General features: G+C 39.2%; 1 protein-coding gene across 9 annotated transcripts in view; it reads left to right on the forward strand.

Moving 5' to 3' along the window:
• Positions 1-24,436, forward strand: part of DMD (dystrophin) — a 2,362,639-nt gene that overhangs the window by 535,779 nt on the left and 1,802,424 nt on the right. For all 9 annotated transcript variants that reach the window (XM_070783459.1, XM_070783466.1, XM_070783462.1 and 6 more), the window contains exons 5-6: positions 4,884-4,976; positions 18,053-18,225. In XM_070783459.1, the coding sequence (XP_070639560.1) occupies positions 4,884-4,976; positions 18,053-18,225 (266 nt within the window). The remainder of the gene's footprint in view (positions 1-4,883; positions 4,977-18,052; positions 18,226-24,436) is intronic.

The following is a 24,436-nucleotide window of genomic DNA, read 5'->3' on the forward strand; positions in this document are numbered from 1 at the left end:
CCACGGGTCACACAGAGTCAGACACGACTGAAGCAACTTAGCAGCAGCAGCAGCAAGTGTACAATTCAGTGGCATTAAGTACATTCACATCAGTATGCAACCATCACCACTATTCATCTCCAGAACATTTTCATCATCCCAAACTGAACTTCTTACCCATTAAAAATCTTCCTAGTCCCTTCTCCTTAGACCCTGCTAATCTCTATTCCATGTCCTTTCTATACAAATTTGACTATTCTAGGTATCTCTTTTAAGTAGAATCATGTACTATTTTCTTTTTCATTTTATGACTGGCTAATTTCACTTAGCATAATGTTTTCAAGGTTCATGGATGTTGTAGCATATATCAGAATTTCCTTTCCTTTTAACAATCAAGTGTACTCCTTGGTATATGTACACCATGTCTTGTTTATCCATTCATCTGTCAATAGACATTTGGATCATTTCCACCTTTTGGCTGTTATGAATAATGTGTTGTGAACATTGGTGTATAAATATTTGTTCTAATCTTTGATTTCTAGTTCTTTTGTATATATATCCAGAAGTTGTATTTTTGGATTCTGCCTAATTTTAATTAACTTTTACTATGTAAACTGCTGTTACCTTGTAAGCTTTGTGACATTAGTGGTTCTATCTTAGTCTTCTTCATCAGACTTGAGCGCAGTCCCTGACATAATACAGATTTGGTCTTAAATGGGATTTTATGGGGATAAATAAAAGGAGGAATTATCTCCCTGTTCACACAGAGAATACACCTTCAATGAGAGTGGGTATGGGCTGCTGTTACTTAAGTGCCTGCTGCTCATTCTGAGTCTCCCCACAGTGAGCCCTATGGCAAGTCTAAATTACCAGCACTGATTCCTCAAGTATATATATTTTCTAAAAATTGCAGGTTCTTTATTTAAACAATTGAATGTTCAACAATATACGGTCTGATTCTCACTGCCACTATAATTAAGTCCTAGAAGGCAGGGATATATCTCCCTTTTATGTTCTAAGTACATTCAGTGCCTGACATATGAATTTGTTGAATGAATTAATCAAGAAATCAGTTCATAAATTTATAGCAGCTTTTCCACATGGAGAAGCTTCTCCCCTCTACTGCCACATGAGGAATCCCCAAATGAAATGTAGATGATGGTACTTTCTTGTTCAAGAGTTATTAATCTCCCCTGAGAGTGAAATTCTAGGAACTTGTTGTATCTATTTTGTATAATGAAAATGAAAGTATCATGGCAAGTTGTTATTTGCATGTATAGGGAAAAAATCTATATGAATGCTCAGTAATTTGAAATATTGATATTTACTTCAGCACTGAATTAGGAAAATGTTGCATGGGATACTACTAAAATTCAACTGTCCAAAGAGAAGCATCTCCATTGTAGAAATAAGTTAACTTGTGTACTGGCAGTATCACCTTGACTTTTTTATATCCAACAAAATCAAGGTCTTTCGCCTTAGCCAGCTTTCAGGATGCCTGGTCAGCCACTCTTCAGTAGAGCCTTACTTAAATGTCTCTCTATATGCTGGCTCTCTATATTTTTTTCAGGCTTACTTTTCTATAGTGTTCATGTGGTATCATCTTCACATCTAATTTTCAGCATAGCTCAATAATACCCTCTACTATAAATTATATTTGGTATTAAACTATAGACTTGTATTTAGGTCTTTTATCTTTATTTAAATTATTCTATATTTTTTTTCCTGTAACAATTATTTGTTTTAAGCCAGTCCACCAATAATTTGTATGTAGTTGGTTTATAAACATAAATTTAAGTTTTAGATTATCCATTGAACCTCCAAATAACTTCATGTGGGGAGAAAATGGGAGTAATTTGGTGATGAAACTGAAGAGTAGCCTTTTTATTGTTTGTCCACATAGCTCCATAGTTTTAAAAGTTATGGTTAATAACATATAGAAAATTAAGATGAATGATAAGCAATATATTTTAGCATCGAGTGAGAAATAGTGAATCCATGTTACTGTTGGAAGAAACAAGAGGGAAAGACAGATCTAAGTGTAACAGTAAGGGTTTAGAGCCTGAGAGAATGAAAGGTTCACCCAAAATTAATCTTGGCTATTTAGTGAAGCTACCTAGAGGAGGATAAATGGGAAACTCTCAGGTCTGTGCCCTCAGGATAAGACAAAATGACAGAATCCTGAAGATAGTCAAAAGAAAATGTAACTATAGGCATCAGTGAGCCTAAGATAATAAGTAAGGAAAGAAACCTGAATGAATTCTCAACTTTCAATGCTTGCTCTGACAGTTTCACTTCCATTATGTAGACCTTAATCTGAAGTTGCATATTTGCTTTAATGTGATATATTTTTAAAGTATCCCTAGATACTCATTTTTTTCAGTTAACCTTTTTTTGAGATAATTATAAATTCACATGTAGTTATAGGCTATAATATATGTACATCCTTAACTCAGCTCTATCCCAGTGGTACATTAACCATATTTATAATATTACCATGGACATCAACATTGATACAATCCACAATAGTATTTATATTCCTCAGTGTGCATGTGCACATTTTTTTTTAGTTCTTTACAACATTGTCACATGTGTACATTTGTATATCCATCATCAGAGTCAAGTGAAGAATAGATCCATCACTACAAGGATGCCTTGAGCTACCCTTTTATAGACACATTCACCCACCCCTCCAATCCCACCCCAGTTCCTAACCTCTGGCAACTGCTACTCTGTTCTTCATTTCTATCATTTTGTCTCTTCAAAGCTGCTATGTAAATAAAATCATATTGCATGTAACCCTTTGTTACTGGCTTTTTTTTTTTTTTTTCACTCAGCATGATACCCATGAGATTTACCTAAGTTGCTGCCTGTATCAACTGTATCAATAGCTGTTCCTTTTCATTGCAGAGTGGTAGTCCATGGTATGGATGTACCAATATGTTTAACCATTCACCCTTGAATGGCATCTGGATTGTTCCCAGTTTTTGACTGTTACCAATACAGCTAGTATGAACACTTATATACAGAGTTTTGTCTAAACATAGCTTTCATTGCTTTTAATATATGTCTAAAAGCCAAGTTGCTGGATTGTATGGTAAGCACTTGTTCACTTTTGTAAGAAACTGTCAAAATGTTTTCCAGAGTAGCAGTACTATTTACATTTCTGCCAGCAACGCATGAGTGACCCAATTTCTCTATATCCTCATCAATATTTGATATTATCACTATTAAAAAAATTTTTTTTGCCACTATAATCAGTCTGTAGTGCTAGGTCTTTATGGTTATAATTTACATTTCCTTAATATGTGAAGAAAGCTGAGCACCGAAGAATTGATGCTTTTGAACTGTGGTGTTGGAGAAGACTCTTGAGAGTCCCTTGGACTGCAAGGAGATCCAACCAGTCCATTCTGAAGGAGATCAGCCCTGGGATTTCTTTGGAAGGAATGATGCTAAAGCTGAAACTCCAGTACTTTGGCCACCTCATGCAGAGTTGACTCATTGGAAAAGACTCTGATGTTGGGAGGGATTGGGGGCAGGAGGAGAAGGGGACGACAGAGGATGAGATGGCTGGATGGCATCACTGACTCAATGGACATGAGTCTGAGTGAACTCTGGGAGTTGGTGATGGACAGGGAGGCCTGGCATGCTGTGATTCATGGGGTCGCAAAGAGTCAGACACGACTGAGCGACTGAACTCAACTGAACTGAATGTGTTGAAGCTGAAACTCCAATACTTTGGCCACCTCACGCAAAGAGTTGACTCATTGGAAAAGACGCTAATGCTGGGAAGGATTGGGGGCATGAGGAGAAGTGGACGGACGGAGGATGAGATGGCTGGATGGTATCACCAACTCGATGGACATGGGTTTGGGTGAAATCTGGGAGTTGGTGATGGACAGGGAGGCCTGGCGTGCTGCGATTCATGGGGTCGCAAAGAGTCGGACATGACTGAGTGACTGAACTGAACTGAACTGAATGGCTAGTGATGCTGAATATCTTTTCATGGGCTCATTTTCCTGATGTTTATGTGTAACCTGACTCCACCTAAAAATGTTAAGAGTGTGAAGGACAGGAGATAGGATTTGTCTTGAAAAAATAAAACTCTGCCAGATTTTAATTCCCAAATCCACTCTCAGATAGAGAAAAGAGAGCTGGCCATTAACTCCATTTTTTATTGTTGTTTTTTAGTCCCTAAGTTATGTGTCTGACATTTTTGTGACACTATGGACTGTACCACCCCTCCCTAGCCCACTGCCCCCAGGTTCCTCTGTCCATGAGATTTCCTAGGCAAGAATAATTAAGTGAGTTGCTATTTCCTCCTCCAGGGGATCTTCCTGACCCAGGGATCTAACCGGGTGTCCTGCGTCTCCCGTGTTCGCAGGCAGGTTCTTTACCACTGAGCCACCTGGGAAGCCCTAACCCCATTGTTTAGTAGAGTACCAACATGTATTTCTAAAGCAAGGACATTTCAGTCGATTGCAGTCACCCCTAATTACAATAGCACTCCCTTGAGCTAGATCAAAGGGTTGATGAAATGTCTTTTTTTGAGTTTCAATTATGTACTAGGAAGCACTTCTAAATGGCAGGCATCCTTTATGAATTAGCCTTGTTATATATTTTATTTGGAGATACTCTTACTGGACTCTCTAATCTGCAGTAATGTATTTATATACTAAAAGTACATTCATTTCCTCTCTCTTTGTAAACATTTGGAGACATTCGTTTGTTACAGAAAGTGCAGTTACAAATTGCAGTTTGTTTCATTTTTAGATTATTTTTCAAAAGCTATAATGCTGCTGAGGCTCTGGAAGTAGCTAAATGCAATTACCTTAGCATTTTGTTTTCTTTTCAAACAATCATTTTGTCTGCTTCCTTCAAATGCTTCCCTTTATCTTTAACAGGTTGATTTAGTGAATATCGGAAGCTCTGACATAGTAGATGGAAATCATAAACTGACTCTTGGCTTGATTTGGAATATAATACTCCATTGGCAGGTAAGAATCCTGATGAATTTTTTTTTTTTTTTTTGGAGGGGGAGTACAGTGGAAGGGGAGGTAACACATTGCTGATCCTTCCTTTAATTTTTGCTCTTGACCTGCAAAACAAATGTGTATCTCTAACAATGGAAAGCCCATCTCCATAGTGCTTCATTTTAAATTGGGATGATTGTCATTTGCATTGTGAAGTATCAGCAGATTATAAAACAGGTTCTAGCACATTTGCAGGAATATTTTTCTAAATTTTATTTTACTGGGTACAAATGAGGCAAAAAAAAATCTCATCAATATGTTAATAAAACTATTTAAAAAATATGTGTTTTCTGTAACTCACCTAACAGTAAATCTACATGGTTTTGTAAAAAAAAGAAGTATTTTTTCTGTTAATCACTATCAAATCAGTAAGACTTTGTGAATCGTGTGTATTCTCAATGTAAACTAATGCCAATAAGAGATTACTGGGATATGGTGATCTGTATATCTGTTATATACACAAACTCACTTCATAGTTTGATTTGGAAACTGTGTTGTTTTTCCAGAACCACCTCAGCAAGGGTCTTCTTTTTTAAAATATTTTATTTTATTTTTAATTGGAGGATAATTGCTTTACAATATTGTGATGGTTTCTGTCATACACTAACATGAATCAGCCATAGGTATATCTATCTCCCTCACCTCCTTCCCCATCCCACACCTGTAGGTTGGGTCACCAAAACAGATCACAAGTCATTTTGTTTAGTGAAGATTATGTAATACTTTATTCAGACTGATATGAGCTTAAGTTTTAACTTCTCCATTTACCATCTTAGTGACATGGATATAATGCCATCCATTTCTGGACCAAAATTCCCTTACTCTCAAAAATAAAAAAAAATAATGACCATATATATTTCTTATCAGAATTAAATGAGAGAATTCCATAAAGCACTCAGTACAGAGTAGCATTTTCATGAGAGGCATATCTTGCCAATAATGCTTTATTTCCTACTCATAATTTTAAAAATGGAGGATAATTGAGATGCTGGCTCTTTTTAGTTGTAGAGATTTTTTTTTTTTATAAAACAGCTTTTTTTTGAGATCAAAAGTATGTATCATAAATGTACCTGTTCTATGTGTAAAATTCAAAGTGTACCAAGTTGGTGTAGTTGTATTGCGCAGTGCTTCTCAAACTATTTTGACCCAATCTGTCAAAAATTTTAGAATAGTTACAGAATAGTACATTCATCACAACAATCTAATTTGGATGCATTTCCACGATTCTGAAAATAAATCTCATGTCCATGTTACCATCACTCCTGTTTCCCACCCCAACCCTAGGAACCATTCATCTATTTTCTGTCTCTGTATGTGTGCCTTTTTGGACATTTCATACCCAATGCACTCATACAATATGTATTCTTTTATATCTGGCTTCTTTCACTGAATATAATCTTTGAGGCCCATTCCTATTGTAGCAGGTACCACTACTTCCTTTAGTAAGGTTGACTTTCATCTTGAATTGTAGATTGGTCCTGCTCAGAGTCAGGCAGCATGTAGACCAGAGGTATACCTATTCAACTCAGCACCCATATTGTTCTCCCAATTGACTCGCATATCTTTTTATTCTCAACACTCTGAACTGGCTTAGTCCTATTTTATAACAATATGGAGAGAGAGAGAGAGAACAAGTATAGCAGCTCACAGCAGAGAGTAGCTCAGAAGAGCCCAAGGTTCCCAATTCGGGGCCTTTTTCATATAGCGATGGTATCAAATAGAACCAGCAAGGCAGCATAGGACCCTCCACCAAACTGGTTTCCTTCTGTTGCTCAATAGTTCTCAAACTATCTTGAGGAAGGAACCATCCCGCACGACCCCGCACTTTCCCATTGTATGTAAATTACAATGAAATTTCAGCATTATGAAAATGAAATAAAAAGACACAGAGAACCCAAGCTTCTTTTTTATCACCAAACTCAAAAGACATAAATAGGACTCTATAAAATTTCTACAGATGTTTCTAATGGGCTATCAACAGTTGTTCTTATAGCCCAATAACAAATTATTCATGTTGTAGCCACATATTCCAGGAAACAAACTCACTCAGAAGGACAATGCAGATAGTGGAGTGCAATTTATTACACCGGTGGGACCCCGACCAGTTTTTGTGAAAACCTTATATACCCTAAGTGTGTAAGGTTCCCTGAAACTAGTCTGAACAAAGGAAAAAGAAAGAGACAATCAAAATTAACCCGCAATCATATGCCTTAAGCCGAGGTAGTTAACAGTGGACAATTATCAATAGGCCTGTGGTCATACCCCAATAAGCATAATAGAATGTATGATTCTATTCGATTACACAGATAATTAGGGTATTCTTTTAGGCTTCAGAGAGCCCTGGGGCTCTTCCTTCCGGGGGGGGGGGGCCTGGTTTTCCAGTTGGTATGTAGTTTCCATAGACACTGGGCATATAGCTCAAAGTCCACAGTCCGGCCCAAGATGGAGTCCTGCTTTCAAGATAGAGCCTGTTCTGTTTCCTCCTTCATTCATGGAGAGACCCCAGAGTGCAGAAAATACTTTGAGTTGCACCAATGGTGGTCATGACAAAGCCATCAGGAGGACATAGGCTTGCTCAGAGCCCACAAAGTCTATTTTAATTGTATCTCTCACTCAAACTGTGTCTCATAGTATCTCACCCTTTCTTATTTCCTCAAAAGCCTTTCCAATTTTATGTCAACTCACTGCAGGATAGTTTCAAAACCACCCTGTCTGATCTTTTCTTTGTTTGCTTGTGAGGGTGCTCATTTTTATTTTATTTTTTAATTAGCATGGGAAAGGACTTTCACATGAGAAGTAGAGAAGGAATGCTTTTACAGTCCTTCCTGGTCTGAGACTTCTTTTACAGTCTTTTTTCCCTGTATGTCCTTGCATCACCATTTCCATTTGATTGCAAGAATGTAGACTCTTCCCAGCCTCTACCTCCTTCCCTCTCTTCTATCACACTGTCCTGTTCTCCTAAAACTTCTAAAACAGTTTAAGAGTTACCCCCACTCAGTACTCCTCATCATAACCCAGTGAATCACAAAAGATATTTTCACCAAGAGTGCATATTTGCCTTCCTATTAAATAGTCAAAGAAGCCCTTGAATCTCAGTCAAGATTAAAGGACATTCTGGACAACCTAATATATTTTTCAGGCCTATCAGGTTAAGAAGGACATGAAGTGATGGAAAGATGTTAATCTTTGGTTCCAGTGTTACATACTTTGCTATTATTCATACCACGGTGGCCTTCTCTCTGAACTTGCAGAAACTCTGGAATGTCCATCCCATTTCCTGTATCACGGGATTTCCAATTTCTACTTAAATGAAATCATTAGCCGGAAAAATAATGCCTGTATTGAGGAGCAAGCAACTTTGAGCAAAATTGTAAAGTAGAAAGTATGTGTTAGGTGTCCCTTTCTTACATCTTTTAAAAGTACAAACCATCTTTTTTTGTGGAGAGGGGGTTTCAACTCAGTTCTGGGAACCAGCTGGAGATAAAAACACATCCTGCTAATGAAGCCAAATCCAGCCCCTGTACCCCAACACAGAATTAATTCTCAGAGACAGAGCTTTGGCTGAAGTAGAAAAGAATAGCTTAATTGCTTTGCCAGGCAAAGGGGGCCACAGGAGGATTATGCCATCAAAACTGTGTGACCACACCTAGGGGGATGGTGCATAGTGAGGAGTTTTATAGTAAAGGTTCAAAGAAAAGGTTGTGATCAGCTCATGGATTTTCTTCTGGTTGGTTGTAGGGAAGGTACGTGGGAATCAGCATCATCAACCTGGTTACAGCCAGTCTGGGGTCTACCGTGCTTGTGGGCAATTTCCAATCATTACCTGTTAATTTCTTCCACCTGGTAGGGGTTTCAGTCTCTGCAAAACAGTTCAAAGTTATTGTTATATGTATCCCTTGAGGGAAAACTGGGACCTTGCTCCCAAGGCTGCACTATTGTTTTCTTGACTGCTCCTCCCTGTCTCTATATCCCCCTACTTCCCTAATTAGCAACTGTTTGAACCTGCTGATTGGAACTCAGGGAAAGTCTTGGAGGCTGCTGCTGCTAAGTCACTTCAGTCGTGTCCGACTCTGTGTGACCCTATAGACAGCAGCCCACCAGGTTACCCCGTCCCTGGGATTCTCCAGGCAAGAACACTGGAGTGGGTTGCCATTTCCTTCTCCAATGCATGAAAGTGAAAAGTGAAAGTGAAGTCGCTCAGTCGTGTCCGACTCCTAGCGACCCCATGGACTGCAGCCTACTAGGCTCCTCCTTCCATGGGATTTTCCAGGCAAGGGTACTGGATTGGGTTGCCATTGCCGTCTCTGCTTGGAGGCTGAAGGAAGCCTATTTCCTGTAATTAAGAAATGGGGGACACAGGAAGGCTTTTATGTCCAGGAGTCCCACAGGGTTCTTGCTCAGTATCAGGTTGAGCCACTAAATTGAGCCGGTATCAGGTCAGCCCCCACCTTTGCTGGCTGCCTACAAAGAAATACCCAGTTGTAGGGCTCCTTCGCACTGGAATGTTTGTATTATCTTATATGGACAAGAGATAGATGGATTTTGTGCTGCTGAAAGCCGTTTCTGTAACCTCCTGCCTACCTAGTGCCTTCTGGGCAAAACAGGCCTTAATCTGGTCTTCTGCAGGTCTTTCACACACTACCATCCATTCTTTGTCTTAAGAGAAAACTACTCCTTCCTCTCTTTAGTCATGCCCCTCTGCTGTAACTCCTTTTAGTCACAGGATGGATTCTGGGACACAGACTCTGAGATTACAGGCAGGATGTTAATGGATACACATCCAAGAGCCTTCTTGAACTCTGTGGAGAGCTGGGAGTTAGAATGAGCCTTCAGAGTTGTCCTTAGTGAGGCTTACATGGTTGAGTCTTTATACACTTTCCTTTTATCAGTTGATAGGCAGGCTGCCCTAGGAGGGTTGTGACCTTAGGTGACATGCCTCAGCAACTCAAGTAGTTCCTGAAGGGACTCAGGGGTAACTTCTGCTCATGACAGTTGGAGAAACAAGCCCCTTCCTTAAAGGAGAATCCTGGTAGTACATCTCCACATCTATCCCACCTTCTTTGCCCCATTAACTCCTGGTCATTTTTTTAAATGAGTGCTCAAAAACATTTCTTTTGTTTTTCTTTTAAAAATAGCTGTATACACCCCGCCCCACCCCCAACACACACACATACAGTTCTTTAAACTATAAATACTTCTCTAAGGTGCAATGAGCTCTGAGGGTGGGGGACTTTTTATTTTTTGCTTCAAAACTCACCTTAGGAGCAGCTCAGTGTCTCACTGACTATGTGTGTGTGTGCTTAGTTGCTCAGTCCTATCTGACACTTTGTGACCGCATGGACTGGGGCCTGCCAGGTTCATACTTATCAATAATTACCTTAAACATAAATGGGTTGACTACCCCAACCAAAAGACAAAGACTGGCTGAATGGATACAAAAACAAGACCCCTATATATTCTGTCTACAAGAGACCCACCTCAAAACAGGGGACACATACAGACTGAAAGTGAAGGGCTGAAAAAAGATATTCCACGCAAAAAGAGACCAAAAGAAAGCAGGAGTAGCAATACTCATATTGGATAAAATAGACTTTAAAACAAAGACTGTGAAAAGAGACAAAGAAGGACACTAAATAATGACCAAAGGATCAATCCAAAAAGAAGATATAACAATTGTAAATATATATGCACCCAACATAGGAGCACCACAATATGTAAGACAAATGCTATCAAGTATGAAAGGGGAAACTAACAATAACACAATAATAGTGGGAGACTTTAATACCCCATTCACACCTATGGATAGATCAACTAAACAGAAAATTAACAAGGAAACACAAACTTTAAATGATACAATAGACCAACTAGACCTAATTGATATCTATAGGACATTTAACCCCAAAACAATGAATTTCACCTTTTTCTCAAGCACACATGGAACCTTCTCCAGGATAGATCACATCCTGGGCCATAAATCTAGCCTTGGTAAATTCAAAAAAATTGAAATCATTCCAAGCATCTTTTCTGACCACAATGCAGTAAGATTAGATCTCAATTACAGGAGAAAAACTATTAAATATTGCAACATATGGAGGCTGAACAACACATTGCTGAATAACCAACAAATCACAGAAGAAATCAAAATATGCATAGAAATGAGTGAAAATGAAAACAAAACAATCCAAAACCTGTGGGATACTGTAAAAGCAGTGCTAACGGGAAAGTTCATAGCAATACAAGCATACCTTAAGAAACAAGAAAAAGCCAAATAAATAACCTAACTCTACACCTAAAGCAACTAGAAAAGGAAGAAATGAAGAACCCCAGGGTTAGTAGAAGCAAATAAATCTTAAAAATTAGGGCAGAAATGAATGCAAAAGAAACAAAAGAGATCACAGCAAAAATCAACAAAGCCAAAAGCTGGTTCTTTGAAAGGATAAATAAAATTGACAAACCATTAGCCAGACTCACCAAGAAACAAAGGGAGAAAAATCAAATTAATAAAATTAGAAATGAAAATGGAGAGATCACAACAGAAAACACAGAAATACAAAGGATCATAAGAGACTACTATCAGCAATTATATGCCAATAAAATGGACAACTTGGAAGAAATGGACAAATTCTTAGGAAAGTACAACTTTCCAAAACTGGACCAGGAAGAAATAGAAAATCTTAACAGACCCATCACAAGCACAGAAATTGAAACTGTAATCAGAAATCTTCCACCAAACAAAAGCCCAGGTCCAGGTGGCTTCACAGCTGAATTCTATCAAAAATTTAGAGAGGAGCTAACACCTATCCTACTCAAACTCTTCCAGAAAATTGCAGAGGAAGGTAAACTTCCAAACTGATTCTATGAGGCCACCATCACCCTAATATCAAAATCAGACAAAGAAGCCACAAAAAAGAAAACTACAGGCCAATATCACTGATGAACATAGATGCAAAATCCCTTAACAAAATTCTAGCAAACAGAATCCAACAACACATTAAAAAGGTCATACACCATGACCAAGTGGGCTTTATCCCAGGGATGCAAGGATTCTTCAATATCTGCAAATCAATCAATGTAATACACCACATTAACAAATTGAAAAATAAAAGCCATATGATTATCTCAATAGATGCAGAGAAAGCCTTTGACAAAATTCAACATCCATTTATGATAAAAATCCTCGAGAAAGCAGGAATAGAAGAAACATACCTCAACATAATAAAAGCTATATATGCCAAATCCACAGCAAACATTATCCTCAATGGTGAAAAATTGAAAGCATTTCCCCTAAAGTCAGGAACAAGACAAGGGTGCCCACTTTCACCACTACTATTCAACATAGTTTTGGAAGTTTTGGCCACAGCAATCAGAGCAGAAAAAGAAATCTAAATTGGAAAAGAAGAAGTAAAACTCTCACTGTTTGCAGATAACATGATCCTCTACATAAAAAACCCTAAAGACTCCACCAGAAAACTACTGGAGCTAATCAGTGAATATAGTAAAGTTGCAGGATATAAAATCAACACACAGAAATCCCTTGCATTCCTATACACTAATAATGAGAAAATAGAAAGAAATTAAGAAAACAATTCCATTCACTATTGCAACAAAAAGAATAAAATACTTAGGAATATATCTACCTAAAGAAACTAAAGACCTATATATAGAAGACTATAAAACAGTGATGAAAGAAATCAAAGAGGATGCTAATAGATGGAGAAATATACCATGTTCATGGATCAGAAGAATCAATACAGTGAAAATGAGTATACTACCCAAAGCAATCTGTAGATACAATGCAATCCCTATCAAGCTACCAACGGTATTTTTCACAGAGCTAGAACAAATAATTTCACAATTTGTATGGAAATACAAAAAACCTCGAATAGCCAAAGCTATCTTGAGAAAGAAGAATGGAACTGGAGGAATCAACCTGCCTGACTTCAGGCTCTACTACAAAGCCACAGTCATCAAGACAGTATGGTACTGGCACAAAGACAGAAATATAGATCAATGGAACAAAACAGAAAGCCCAGAGATAAATCCACACACCTATGGACACCTTATCTTTGACAAAGGAGGCAAAAATATACAATGGAGAAAAGACAATCTCTTTAACAAGTAGTGCCAGGAAAACTGGTCAACCACTTGTAAAAGAATGAAACTAGAACACTTTCTAACACCATACACAAAAATAAACTCAAAATGGATTAAAGATCTAAATGTAAGACCAGAAAGTATAAAACTCTTAGAGGAGAACATAGGCAAAACACTCTCCAACATAAATCACAGCAGGATCTTCTATGACCCACCTCCCAGAATATTGGAAATAAAAGCAAAAATAAACAAATGGGACCTAATTAAAATTAAAAGCTTCTGCACAACAAAGGAAACTCTAAGCAAGGTGGAAAGACAGCCTTCAGAATGGGAGAAAATAATAGCAAATGCAGCAACTGACAAAGAACTAATCTCAAAAATATACAAGCAACTCCTCCAGCTCAATTCCAGAAAAATAAACAACCCAATCAAAAAATGGGCCAAAGAACTAAATAGACATTTCTCCAAAGAAGACATACAGATGGCTAACAAACACATGAAAAGGTGCTCAACATCACTCATTATCAGAGAAATGCAAATCAAAACCACAATGAGGTAACATTTCCTGCCAGTCAGAATGGCTTCGATCCAAAAGTCTACAAGCAATAAATGCTGGAGAGGGTGTGGAGAAAAGGAAGCCCTCTTACACTGTTGGTGGGAATGCAAAGTAGTACAGCCGCTATGGAGAACAGTGTGGAGATTCCTTAAAAATCTGGAAATAGAACTGCCTTATGACCCAGCAATCCCACTGCTGGGCATACACACCAAGGAAACCAGAATTGAAAGAGACATGTGTACCCCAATGTCCATCACAGCACTGTTTATAATAGCCAGGACATGGAAGCAACCTAGATGCCCATCAGCAGACGAATGGATAAGAAAGCTGTGGTACATATACAGAATGGAGTATTACTCAGCCATTAAACAGAATACATTTGAATCAGTTCTAATGAGGTGGATGAAACTGGAGCCGATTATACAGAGTGAAGTAAGCCAGAAAGAAAAACACCAATACAGTATGCTGCTGCTGAGTCACTTCAGTCGTGTCCGACTCTGTGAGACCCCATAGATGGCAGGCCACCAGGATGCCCCATCCCTGGGATTCTCCAGGCAAATACACTGGAGTGGGTTGCCATTTCCTTCTCCAATGCATGAAAGTGAAAAGTGAAAGTGAAGTCGCTCAGTCGTGTCTGACCCTCAGTGACCCCATGGACTGCAGCCTTCCAGGCTCCTCCATCCATGGGATTTTCCAGGCAAGAGTACTGGAGTGGGGTGCCATTGCCTTCTCCACCAATACAGTATACTAATGCATATATATGGAATTTAGAAAGATGGTAACGATAACCCTGTATGCGAGACAGCAAAAGAGACACAGATGTATAGAACAGTCTTTTGGACTCTGTGGGAGAGGGAGAGGGTGGGATTATTTGGGGGAATGTCATGGAAACATGTATAATATCATATAAGAAACGAATTTCCAGTCCAGGTTTGATACAGGATCCTTGGGGGTGGTGCACTGGGATGACCTGGAGGGATGGTACGGGGAGGGAGGTGGGAGGGGAGTTCAGGATGGGGAACACGTGTATGCCCATGGCGGATTCATGTTGATGTGTGGCAGAACCAATACAATATTGTAAAGTAAATAGTCTCCAATTAAAATAAATAAATTTAAATTAAAAAAAAATGCTGTATACACCCCGCCCCCCGCCCACACACACATATACAGTTATTTAAACTATAACTCTCTAAGGGGCAATGAGCTCTGAGGGTGGGGGACTTTTTATTTTTTGCTTCAAAACTCACCTTAGGAGCAGCTCAGTCTCACTGACTGTGTGTGTGTGCTTAGTCACTTGGTCCTATCTGACACTTTGTGACTGTGTGGACTGGGGCCCTCCAGGTTCCTCTGTCCATGGGATTATGCCTGCAAGAATACTGGAGTGGGTTGCCATTTCCTCCTTCAGGGGATCTTGCCAATCCAAGGATCGAACCCACGTTTCCTGCACTACAGGCAGATTCTTTACCCACTGAACCACCAGGGAAACCTTGTCTGACTGAGGTTGATCCTTAATATGTTGTAGCCACGCATTCCGGGAAACAAACTCAGGACAATGCAGATAGTGGAGTGCAGTTTATTACACTGGCGGGCCCAAGGCAGAATCTCCTCTTAACCAAGGAGCCCAACCGGTTTACCTTAAGCATATGTGTCCAAACCCACTTCCCCAAAATTCCCTGAAACTAGTCTGAACAAAGAAAAAAGAAAGATACAATCAAAGTTAACCCATGATTCATAAGCCTTAAGCCTAGGTAGTTAACAGTGGACAATTATCAATAGGCTTGTGGTCATACCCCAATAAGCATAATAGAATGTATGATTCTATTCGGTTACACAGATAATTAGGGTTTAGGGTATTCTTTTAGGCGATGGAGAGCCCTGGGGCTCTTCCTTCTGGGGGCCTGGTTTTCCAGTAGGTATGTGGTTTCCATAGATACTGGGCATATAGCTCAAAGTCCACAGTCCAGCCCAAGATGGAGTCCTGCTTTCAAGATAGAGCCGTTCTGTTTCCTACTTCAAATACAGATTTCTTGGGAACTGTCTTTTATGTAGGAATATAAGAACTGTTACCTCACATTGCCCTTAATAATTCTTTTTTCTCAGCAACATTTGCACCCAGGTAGAAGCAACAGCAATGAGGCTGAGGCTGATAAGCTGAATTAGTGACATAATGATGCTAAAGGAGCTTTGGATTGAATACTCTGTCGTCCTTTAACATTATGTGCATAGAGGGCAGTCTGGCCAAGCATTTCACAAATGAATCCCATTCATCATGGGAGGGATGCCTGATCAGTGCGAATCCATCACAACCCCTGAGCCAGTATATGCTATCCCGACCCTGGTTCACCACAGGATTCATCCAATGGTCTCTGTACATGGAGGCTGTGTATTTTATAACTTGAAAATATGATAAGGAAAATGACATATCTTATATAACTATTTGACCTATTTATTCACTAAGTAACTGGCTAAATAAGCAGGTCAGGAAGGAATTAAGAAAACTGGATAATCCACCCCTACATAATAGATTTAGCTATCAAGGGATGGTGATAAATGTATATAGAGATTTCACATCTTCACATCATTACCACGTTTACAAAACATCATCTTAAATCCTTTTCAAGTATTTTAAAGTTCGATTTAATAGTCTATCCTAAAATTTGCTTTGAATCTTTCATAAAAGGATGACTAACACTGGAGATGTTAAAATATGTATTTTCCCCAAAGGAATTTGTTAACTTCTGCGTGGATGAAGAAGCAAATGTCATATTTAGAATACACAATAAATATTCATCATCTGATCAAATGTTGGTAGTCTATGGACCTTACACTTGCTGAAAGGGAAGCCCTTGGTGGTAAAACAAATCACATTTACTTATATGCTTCAAGTATGTGATAAGGGGCCTGGCTTATATTAAAGAAGTAGCCTGGTAATTATTCCTTTAACAGAATATGTAGACGGTCTGCCCCATAATGAGGTGTCAACTGCATCCTGGAAACCTAGAAAATGGATTTCTGTGTCAGCTGAGTTAGAAGAATGACAGTTGGAAATACAATCAGCTGCCGAATGGCATTTGCACCTGCACAGAGCCAAGGAGAGAATCAAATGGACAGAAACCAATTCATAAAAAGAAAACCGAATCTGGTCTTTTCCTCCTTCTGCAGTTTCTGCTGCAGAAGGTTTCTGCTCCCTTTCAGGGAGCCGGGTAGGAGGGGCCCAACCAACGCCACCGCATGACCTCCGACCCCCTCCCAGGACCCAGGGGTCCCGTGCACCTGCTGGCCCACTGCCGGCGTTTCGGCAGCCTTCCCTTCTCTTCTCGCTCCGAGGCTGCCTGCTCGTGGCAGAGTCGCTTCTCTCCCGCAGCCTCCGTCTGCCTTCCTCACCACCCTCTTGCTTGGGGTCCCTGCCGGCCCTCGATTTTCTCCTCGCTGCTGCCAGGCTGATGAACAAGTGGCAGGGCTGGTGCAGACCCGTGTTGGACTTCCTAAGAGACATCACAGCGGCCCGCATCTGTTTCGCCATCTCCATCACGCCTGTTTGGAAATAACAGGGATGGGGCTGCCTAAGCGGCCCCGGCGTTGGGTTTTCTTGGCCTTCATGCTGTTTGCTCTTGACTTCAACCTCATCTTTTTCACCATGGCCAAATTTCTCAAACCAGGGGACGCTGCAGAGATGACCACAGGCGACAAGGCAGAAATAGAGAATTCTGATGATGACTCTGGAGGTGGTCTGGGGACTGTGTGTTGGGAAGGAGGCTATGACTTCTCAGAGGAGCAGTGGCAGTTGCTGATGGAGCAAGCCTCCTGACCACCCGGCGGTGGGGGGTGGGGGGTGAGGGGGGGCAGCAGATGTTCCTGAGCCCAGCACACAAGACTGCATCCTTTGGCTTAGCACCATCTAACTTCTCTGCGCCTGTGAGCATCTTGAGTGTTCTACCATGTCTGTTTCATGACCTGAAGCCCTTTCACTTCCCTGCCCAAAACAAGCACAAAGGGACCCCTTACCCACCTTTTGTGGGAAGGATTTCATGCTTCCAGCAGAGGGGCAAATAAGGCAGAAACCAACCCAGGGCCAACCTGTTGGACCCCAGTCATTTTTGTCTGCAGTTGGTGCTCTGGTTCATGCCAGACACTTTGTTGAGAATGATCTTTCAAGATTCTTTTGTTCAAGGAGCACTAGCTCCCTGTGCATTCTCGAGGCAGGGAGAAAACTGACCTTTGTCCTGTCTTCTAGGAGTGGGTGAATCTGGGTGCCCATAACTGGCCAAGCCTTCATCATGGGAGGGTTTCTGATCAGCGCAAGTCCATCACCACTGCTGAACTAGTTAGGTTTAAGTTTGTGTGCTTTTTGTTCATGCATTTTCTTATGAAAATTTCTTTCCGCACATAGGTCAAAAATGTAATGAAAAATATCATGGCTGGATTGCAACAAACCAACAGTGAGAAGATACTCCTGAGCTGGGTCCGACAATCAACTCGTAATTATCCACAGGTTAATGTCATCAACTTTACCACCAGCTGGTCTGACGGTTTGGCTTTGAATGCGCTCATCCACAGTCATAGGTAAGGAGATTTCCGAGACACTGAATAATTTTTTGTAAGTATTAATTTAGAGACTGATGTATTTTTGTCCAGGCTGGTTCCAGATCATTTTCCACAATGCAATGTATTTTTATGTTGACCATATTGATCTATCCATCCATTGGGATGCTCTGAATAATATCCTGTTTTTTAAGTGATATATCACTTAGCTGCTGAAATATTAAAACTATCAGATAGTGATTATGATATGGGGGAGGGGATCAGCACCTTTGAAACTGAGACTGCCAGAAAATCAAATTTACATTCTAACTTTGCCAAGAATAGACTTGGTCTTTCTGTACAAATAACGTGTTAAATATGAGCGTCAACTCTAGCATTACAAATAGTTGCAGATCTTATGTGAGTACCTGTAGTACAATCAATTACCATTATCAGATTAATAATGTGAAAAAGAAACATTTCTCCTGTCAGATACAAAAACTATAAGGCCCTGCATGCGTGTATGTGTGTGTATGTAGATATTATATATATATATATATATATCTATCTATATATGGGTTAAAAAATGTTCTGAGCATCTTAGCAACCAAGGCAGAGAGCAGACCACAATTAATTCTGTGACTCAGGGCTCAGAATAACAAAAGAAACAACTTGTAACAGCAAAGCAATTCCTGTAAAGCATCAGAGAGAGTTGTTCTGTTGGTCTTCATAAGAGGAACTCAGTGTGACATAGTGAACCAAATGTCCTTAACTGTATTCGCAATATTATATTTTCTAAGATAGCAAAATAGTAGTTTGCTTTTTCTTTATAAAGGAGATCAGTAAGTGAATTAATAACAGTTCAAGAAAAAGCAAAACAACACGGTAAATACATGCATTATATATAATGAATGCATTCATATACATTCTATGTATAATACATTATCTGTAAGGAACATCTGCTTTGGTTTTCTTATTACCCTTTTCTTTTACCCAGCCCAATCCCCAGGGTCAAATGCTTGCCTTATTAACTGTGTTTGAAATGCCGCTGGTCTGCATCTTCCCTGATTTTCAATGCAGTTTATCTTTTCTCACTTTGATCTTACTCTTCTCGACGGGTCTACTCTACCATTTTCCTGTGCCAGTCTTGCTTCTAGAAATGCCCAGAATATAAATTTTCTTTCTGGTTTACTAATCTGGGAGCAAACGCTCTCTAAATAAGCATCTTTGTCAGGTGTCTTGCTCCAGCTGGGTTTAATTAACCCCATCCAGACTGAGTTTCCAGGTGAATGACTCAGCAACCTGATTTTGGAAGGGAGGCAGGCTCACTCTCAGTCGGCATGTTAAACAATGTTAAAATGTTGTTTTCCCCCACGTGTGACACGAAGAAAAATATTCCACAGCCTCAATAAAGCCAGATGAGAGGGTATAGAGATGTTAATTCTGCATTATAAGGCAGTGTTCATTTATGCAGCCACATGCTTCACGGTAAGAGCCAGAACATATTGATCTTGCTGTTCATGTACATATTTGCAGATGAACAGAAATATTGAGGATCAGGTTATGTGGTCCTTGTTGGCTTGTTAACATTTCCTTTTCAAGTGGACCACTTCAGTCCTGCCAGCATGTTCACAGCCTACATTTGTTAATATTTTATTTCATGATTTCTGAATATAGTTCTAAGTAATGCAGTAAACATATCTAGGTTTCCCTCCCTGTCCCTGACCTACTCTTTGCCTCTCCAAATATCTCTGTTGATATATTCTTCTATCATATTGAAAGAATCATCAGTAACTCCTTTTTTATACATAACATGGTTACTTCTCAAGAGGTTTCTCTAAGTTGCTAATACTCTTTCATGAATCATCTTTGTCTTCAATTTGTCTCTGACAGATGTTCGTATTATTTATCTAAAGAGAAAGAAAATGGTTGAACTTTTTGTTTCAGGATGATTGTCATTGGAACACAGGAATGTCATGAGGTGTCCTGATTTCAATAATTGAGAGATTATGTAGAACAAAGGCGTGAACTTGATAAAGAGCATAGGAATTGACAAAGAGCCTTGCCAAAGATAAGGCTGCTAGTGGTTTTATTTTTCTTTAAGGCTAAATTTTCTCTTAATATGTAAGGAATTAAAAGTATTAAATTAAAAGACAGAGTTCACTACAGTGCAGTTAAAAGAAAGCCAGATTCTACTTTGTGGGAAAAACAACCAAACGATAATTAGCTCAGCTGGTAAAGAATCCATATGCAATGCAGGAGACCCCGGTTTGATTCCTGGGTTGGGAAGATCCACTGGAGAAGGGATAGGCTACCCACTCCATTATTCCTGGGCTTCCCTGGTGGCTCAGATGGTAAAGAATCTGCCTGCAATGCTGGTGACCTGGGTTTGATCCCCCAAAATGTTGGGAAGAGCCCCTGGAGAAGGAAACAGCTACCCACTCCAGTATTCTTGCCTGGAGAATTCCATGGACAGAGCAGAGGATCCTGACAGGCTACAGTCCATGGGGTCACAAATAGACACAACTGAGCGACTTTCACAAGACATAAGACACGCTCAAAATATGCAAATAAATTGCACTAAGTATACAGTTGCAATAAAATTTTCATTCTAATTTCTTAGTTTATTCCCATAGAAGTAACATAGCACATGATTTAAAAACAGTCAGACATTAGACAGGGAGGAGAAGGCCAGAAAGAAAATATATCTTCCTGACCCCAGTCCTACTCCATCACACTCTACTTGCTAGTGGTTACTGTTGGCAACTTCTTTTATTCTCTCTGATGGTTTTCATAATTATAAATATTTTATTTCTTGATTAATTCATTTCTGAAAGTAGGTGGATTTGTTCCTTAATGTGAAGCCCACACATCTTACATCTCATCCACATCTATTTCTTGATTTCATTACTATGTTATAACTTTATTCTTACAGTTGTTGCCTGTGTGACTTTAAATGACAGTTGTATACCTGTTTTCATCAAGTTTAGACAAGGTCTCTTAACCACCTGAAAAGAAGGATGAGTAAATTATCATCCTTATACATACTTCCTCTTCTTCTCTTCCACCTTCTATTCTGTTATTATATTATTATTCTTGCATCAACAGTATTGTAAATTTATACCTCTTCTATAAGTTTAGGTGTTCTTGGCTTGAATCTATAAATTGAAAATGTTTTCCTGTTATTTTATAAATATAATTAAGCTTAAAACAAAGTAATAGAAGTTAGTGTTTTGAAGAAATTATGACTGTGTAGGCACTGTTCTATGGACAATGGCCCATCTGTTTCTCATGACATACATACTATTGGTGTCCCCATTTCACAAATTGGGAAACTGAGGCACAGAAAGGTTATGTGATTTATCTAAGACCATTTGACTGTGTCACCCAAAATAGAAAGATAAAAGGAGGCAGTCTCAAATGATCAGAAATTGAGTTTATTCAGGAATAACAGAGGAGTTGCAATTTGGGAAACTTGATATAGTGAGATACAGGTAAGTCTGTTGGGAGTTTGGGGCAGACTGTGTGTATGGGCAAGGATCGCAAAGAGGGAACAGTCCAGCTGGAGTGCAGGCAGTAAGTTCATTGCCTTAAGGAAGGGAAGAGATTCTGAGTGGATATTCATTGGTTGGGAGATAAGGCTTGATTTCTGTAAAATAGGCATTTATAGAAAACTAGGCTTTCAATTCTAACATTACATTCTTCTTAAGGCAGGTGTGTGGAATTCTCCATTTTGTATCCTCTGGTTCCACTTTTGATTGAAATATTTTCACAGTTAATATGTGGTAGAGCCCAGATTATGGATTCATAGAGGACTCTACTAGGCTATGCTATCTCATTCAGTATGTCAGTTTTCTCAGAAGACTGGCGATCCTTGATCACACATTCTTATTTATGAATTACAGTCTAGGTTAGCATAGGAGAGTATGTGGCTTTCCTCTTCAGTTGGTTAGTTTTACAATTCTTTATGCATTTAAAAATCACAGTTATTTAAAGTGTTAATAAATGGTGTATTTTAATAATATAAAACATTTTATTAGATTGATTTTAATGCCATAGGAGACCTCAAAGACCATTCAGTACATCATTGCCTTCTTTTTGAAATGAAAACACTGAAGCTCAAATAGATTACATGGCTCAGATAACTCCTCATCCAGGTGATGAGTTACTGGCTAGGGAGAAGGGGGAGAAGATGAAGGGAAATGGGCTTAAATGTGGAAGCAATCTTTTTTTTTTTAAATCATATTCATTTAACCGTGTTTACTGCTTGCCTGGAAAATCCCATGGATGGAGGAGCCTGGTGGGCTACAGTCCATGGGGTCGCTGAGAGTCAGACACGACTGAGCAACTTCACTTTCACTTTTCACTTTCATGCATTGGAGAAGGAAATGGCGGCCCACTCCAGTGTTCTTGCCTGGAGAATCCCAGGGACGGGGAAGCCTGGTGGGCTGCCGTCTATGGGGTAGCACAGAATCGGACACGACTGAAGTGACTTAGCAGCAGCAGCAGCAACTGTGCTATAGATGAGAAACTAGTTTCCCACACTCTCCCACCTATATTCTTTTCCACTTCTCTTGCTGAGAGAAGGAGAAATGAAGATGGGGCAGAGGTTGCATAGTGAAGTTAAAACTTTCTCCAAATAGTCTAGGACTTAATTTTTGTTTCATACAGTCACACGACTAGAGACAGCTCCGTGTGTGTGTGTGTGTGTGTGTGTGTGTGTATGTGTGTATACACATTTTAGGTTCTAAAAGGTTGTTGGTCATTTTAAGTGATCTGGAGTATATAGAGGAGATTATATTTACTAAGAAGTGCACAAAAGCCTGGTGAATTAAGCAGGGTAGGAGCAAGTAGAGAAAAAGAAATGAGAATCAGAGGAGAAATAAAGTTGTATGTTTATTTTGAATTCTGCTTTTAGAAAATAGCAGCTAAGCCTTTCCTTGTAGCATCCTCTTTGTGGAGCATGAATTCTTAAGCAGGAGTCCATTGACAGACCCCAAATTCCTAAAATTCTTTGTAATTCTATCTAGAGATTGTCACACAAAATAAAGTAAGTCAGAAAGAGAAAAGTAAATACCATATATTAATGCATGTATGTGGAATTTGAAAAAATTGGTACAGATGATATTCTTTGCAAAGCAGAAATAGAGACAGAGACATAGAGAACAAACATGTGGATACCAAGGGGGAACAAAGAGGTGTTGGCATGATTTGGGAGAATGAAACTGACATATATACACTATGTACAGTCACTATGTATAAAATAGACAGCTAGTTGGAAGCTGTTGTTTAGCATAAGGAACTCTACTCAGTGCTCTGTAGTGACATAAATAGGAAGGAAATCAAAAAAGGGGGATGTACATGTATATGTGTGGCTGATTCACTTTGCTGTACAGCAGAAACTAACAACATTGTCAACCAACTATACTACAATAAAAATTAAAAAAAAAATAAAGATATGGATAGGTATTTTGTCTAGGTAGAAGTTTCATAGAACTCATCAGATTCTCAAAGGTATCTGTGATCCAGGAAAGGTGATGAAGCACTTAACAATTGGGTTCCAATGTTGTTGGGATAAATTGTAATTCCTTACCAGCCAAGGCCTTTTGCAAGGATTGGCTCACCCCAATCCCCACTCCTAACCCTATCTCCCACCACTTGATACCGTAAATCTCCCAATGGAGCCAGGCCCATGAGGGCTTGAGTGACTGTCACCTTCTGTTCTTTCCTTCTCTAAGAGCTTTGATTCTCTAATAGCCACACAATTTAAAATTCTATTCTCAAGCACTTTTCATAAGTCTAAGCCCAAACCACCACTTAAGACTCCCTTAAGCCTCAGAAAAAAACTTTATATTTTTCCTTCAGATTTTAGAAAACCTTATATATTATTATCTGCATTTATCACACTTAAGATGTATTTAATTCATGATGTACACATTTTTTTTCCTCAATATAGTTAAAATCATTATAGATAAGAACTGCCTCTTACATGACTTGGTATTGCTCTGTCATCAAGGAAAATGATAATCATATAGTATGTTCTCAACCATTCTCTGGTGAAGTCAGTAAATACTTATTGAGCCCCTCCTGTGTGTCAGGCTGGATTTCTTGAAGTGAACACATCTGGCAGAAATTATTGTACATTCAAGTGCAGAAGATAGATAAATAAGATTAAATAAATGTACAATATGTTGAGTGCTAAGGAGAAAAATATAAAGCCACTAATAGGAATAGTAGATGCCCAATATGCAAC

Source organism: Bos indicus, chromosome X (genome assembly GCF_029378745.1).
Source record: "Bos indicus isolate NIAB-ARS_2022 breed Sahiwal x Tharparkar chromosome X, NIAB-ARS_B.indTharparkar_mat_pri_1.0, whole genome shotgun sequence".
Lineage (NCBI taxonomy): Eukaryota > Metazoa > Chordata > Mammalia > Artiodactyla > Bovidae > Bos > Bos indicus.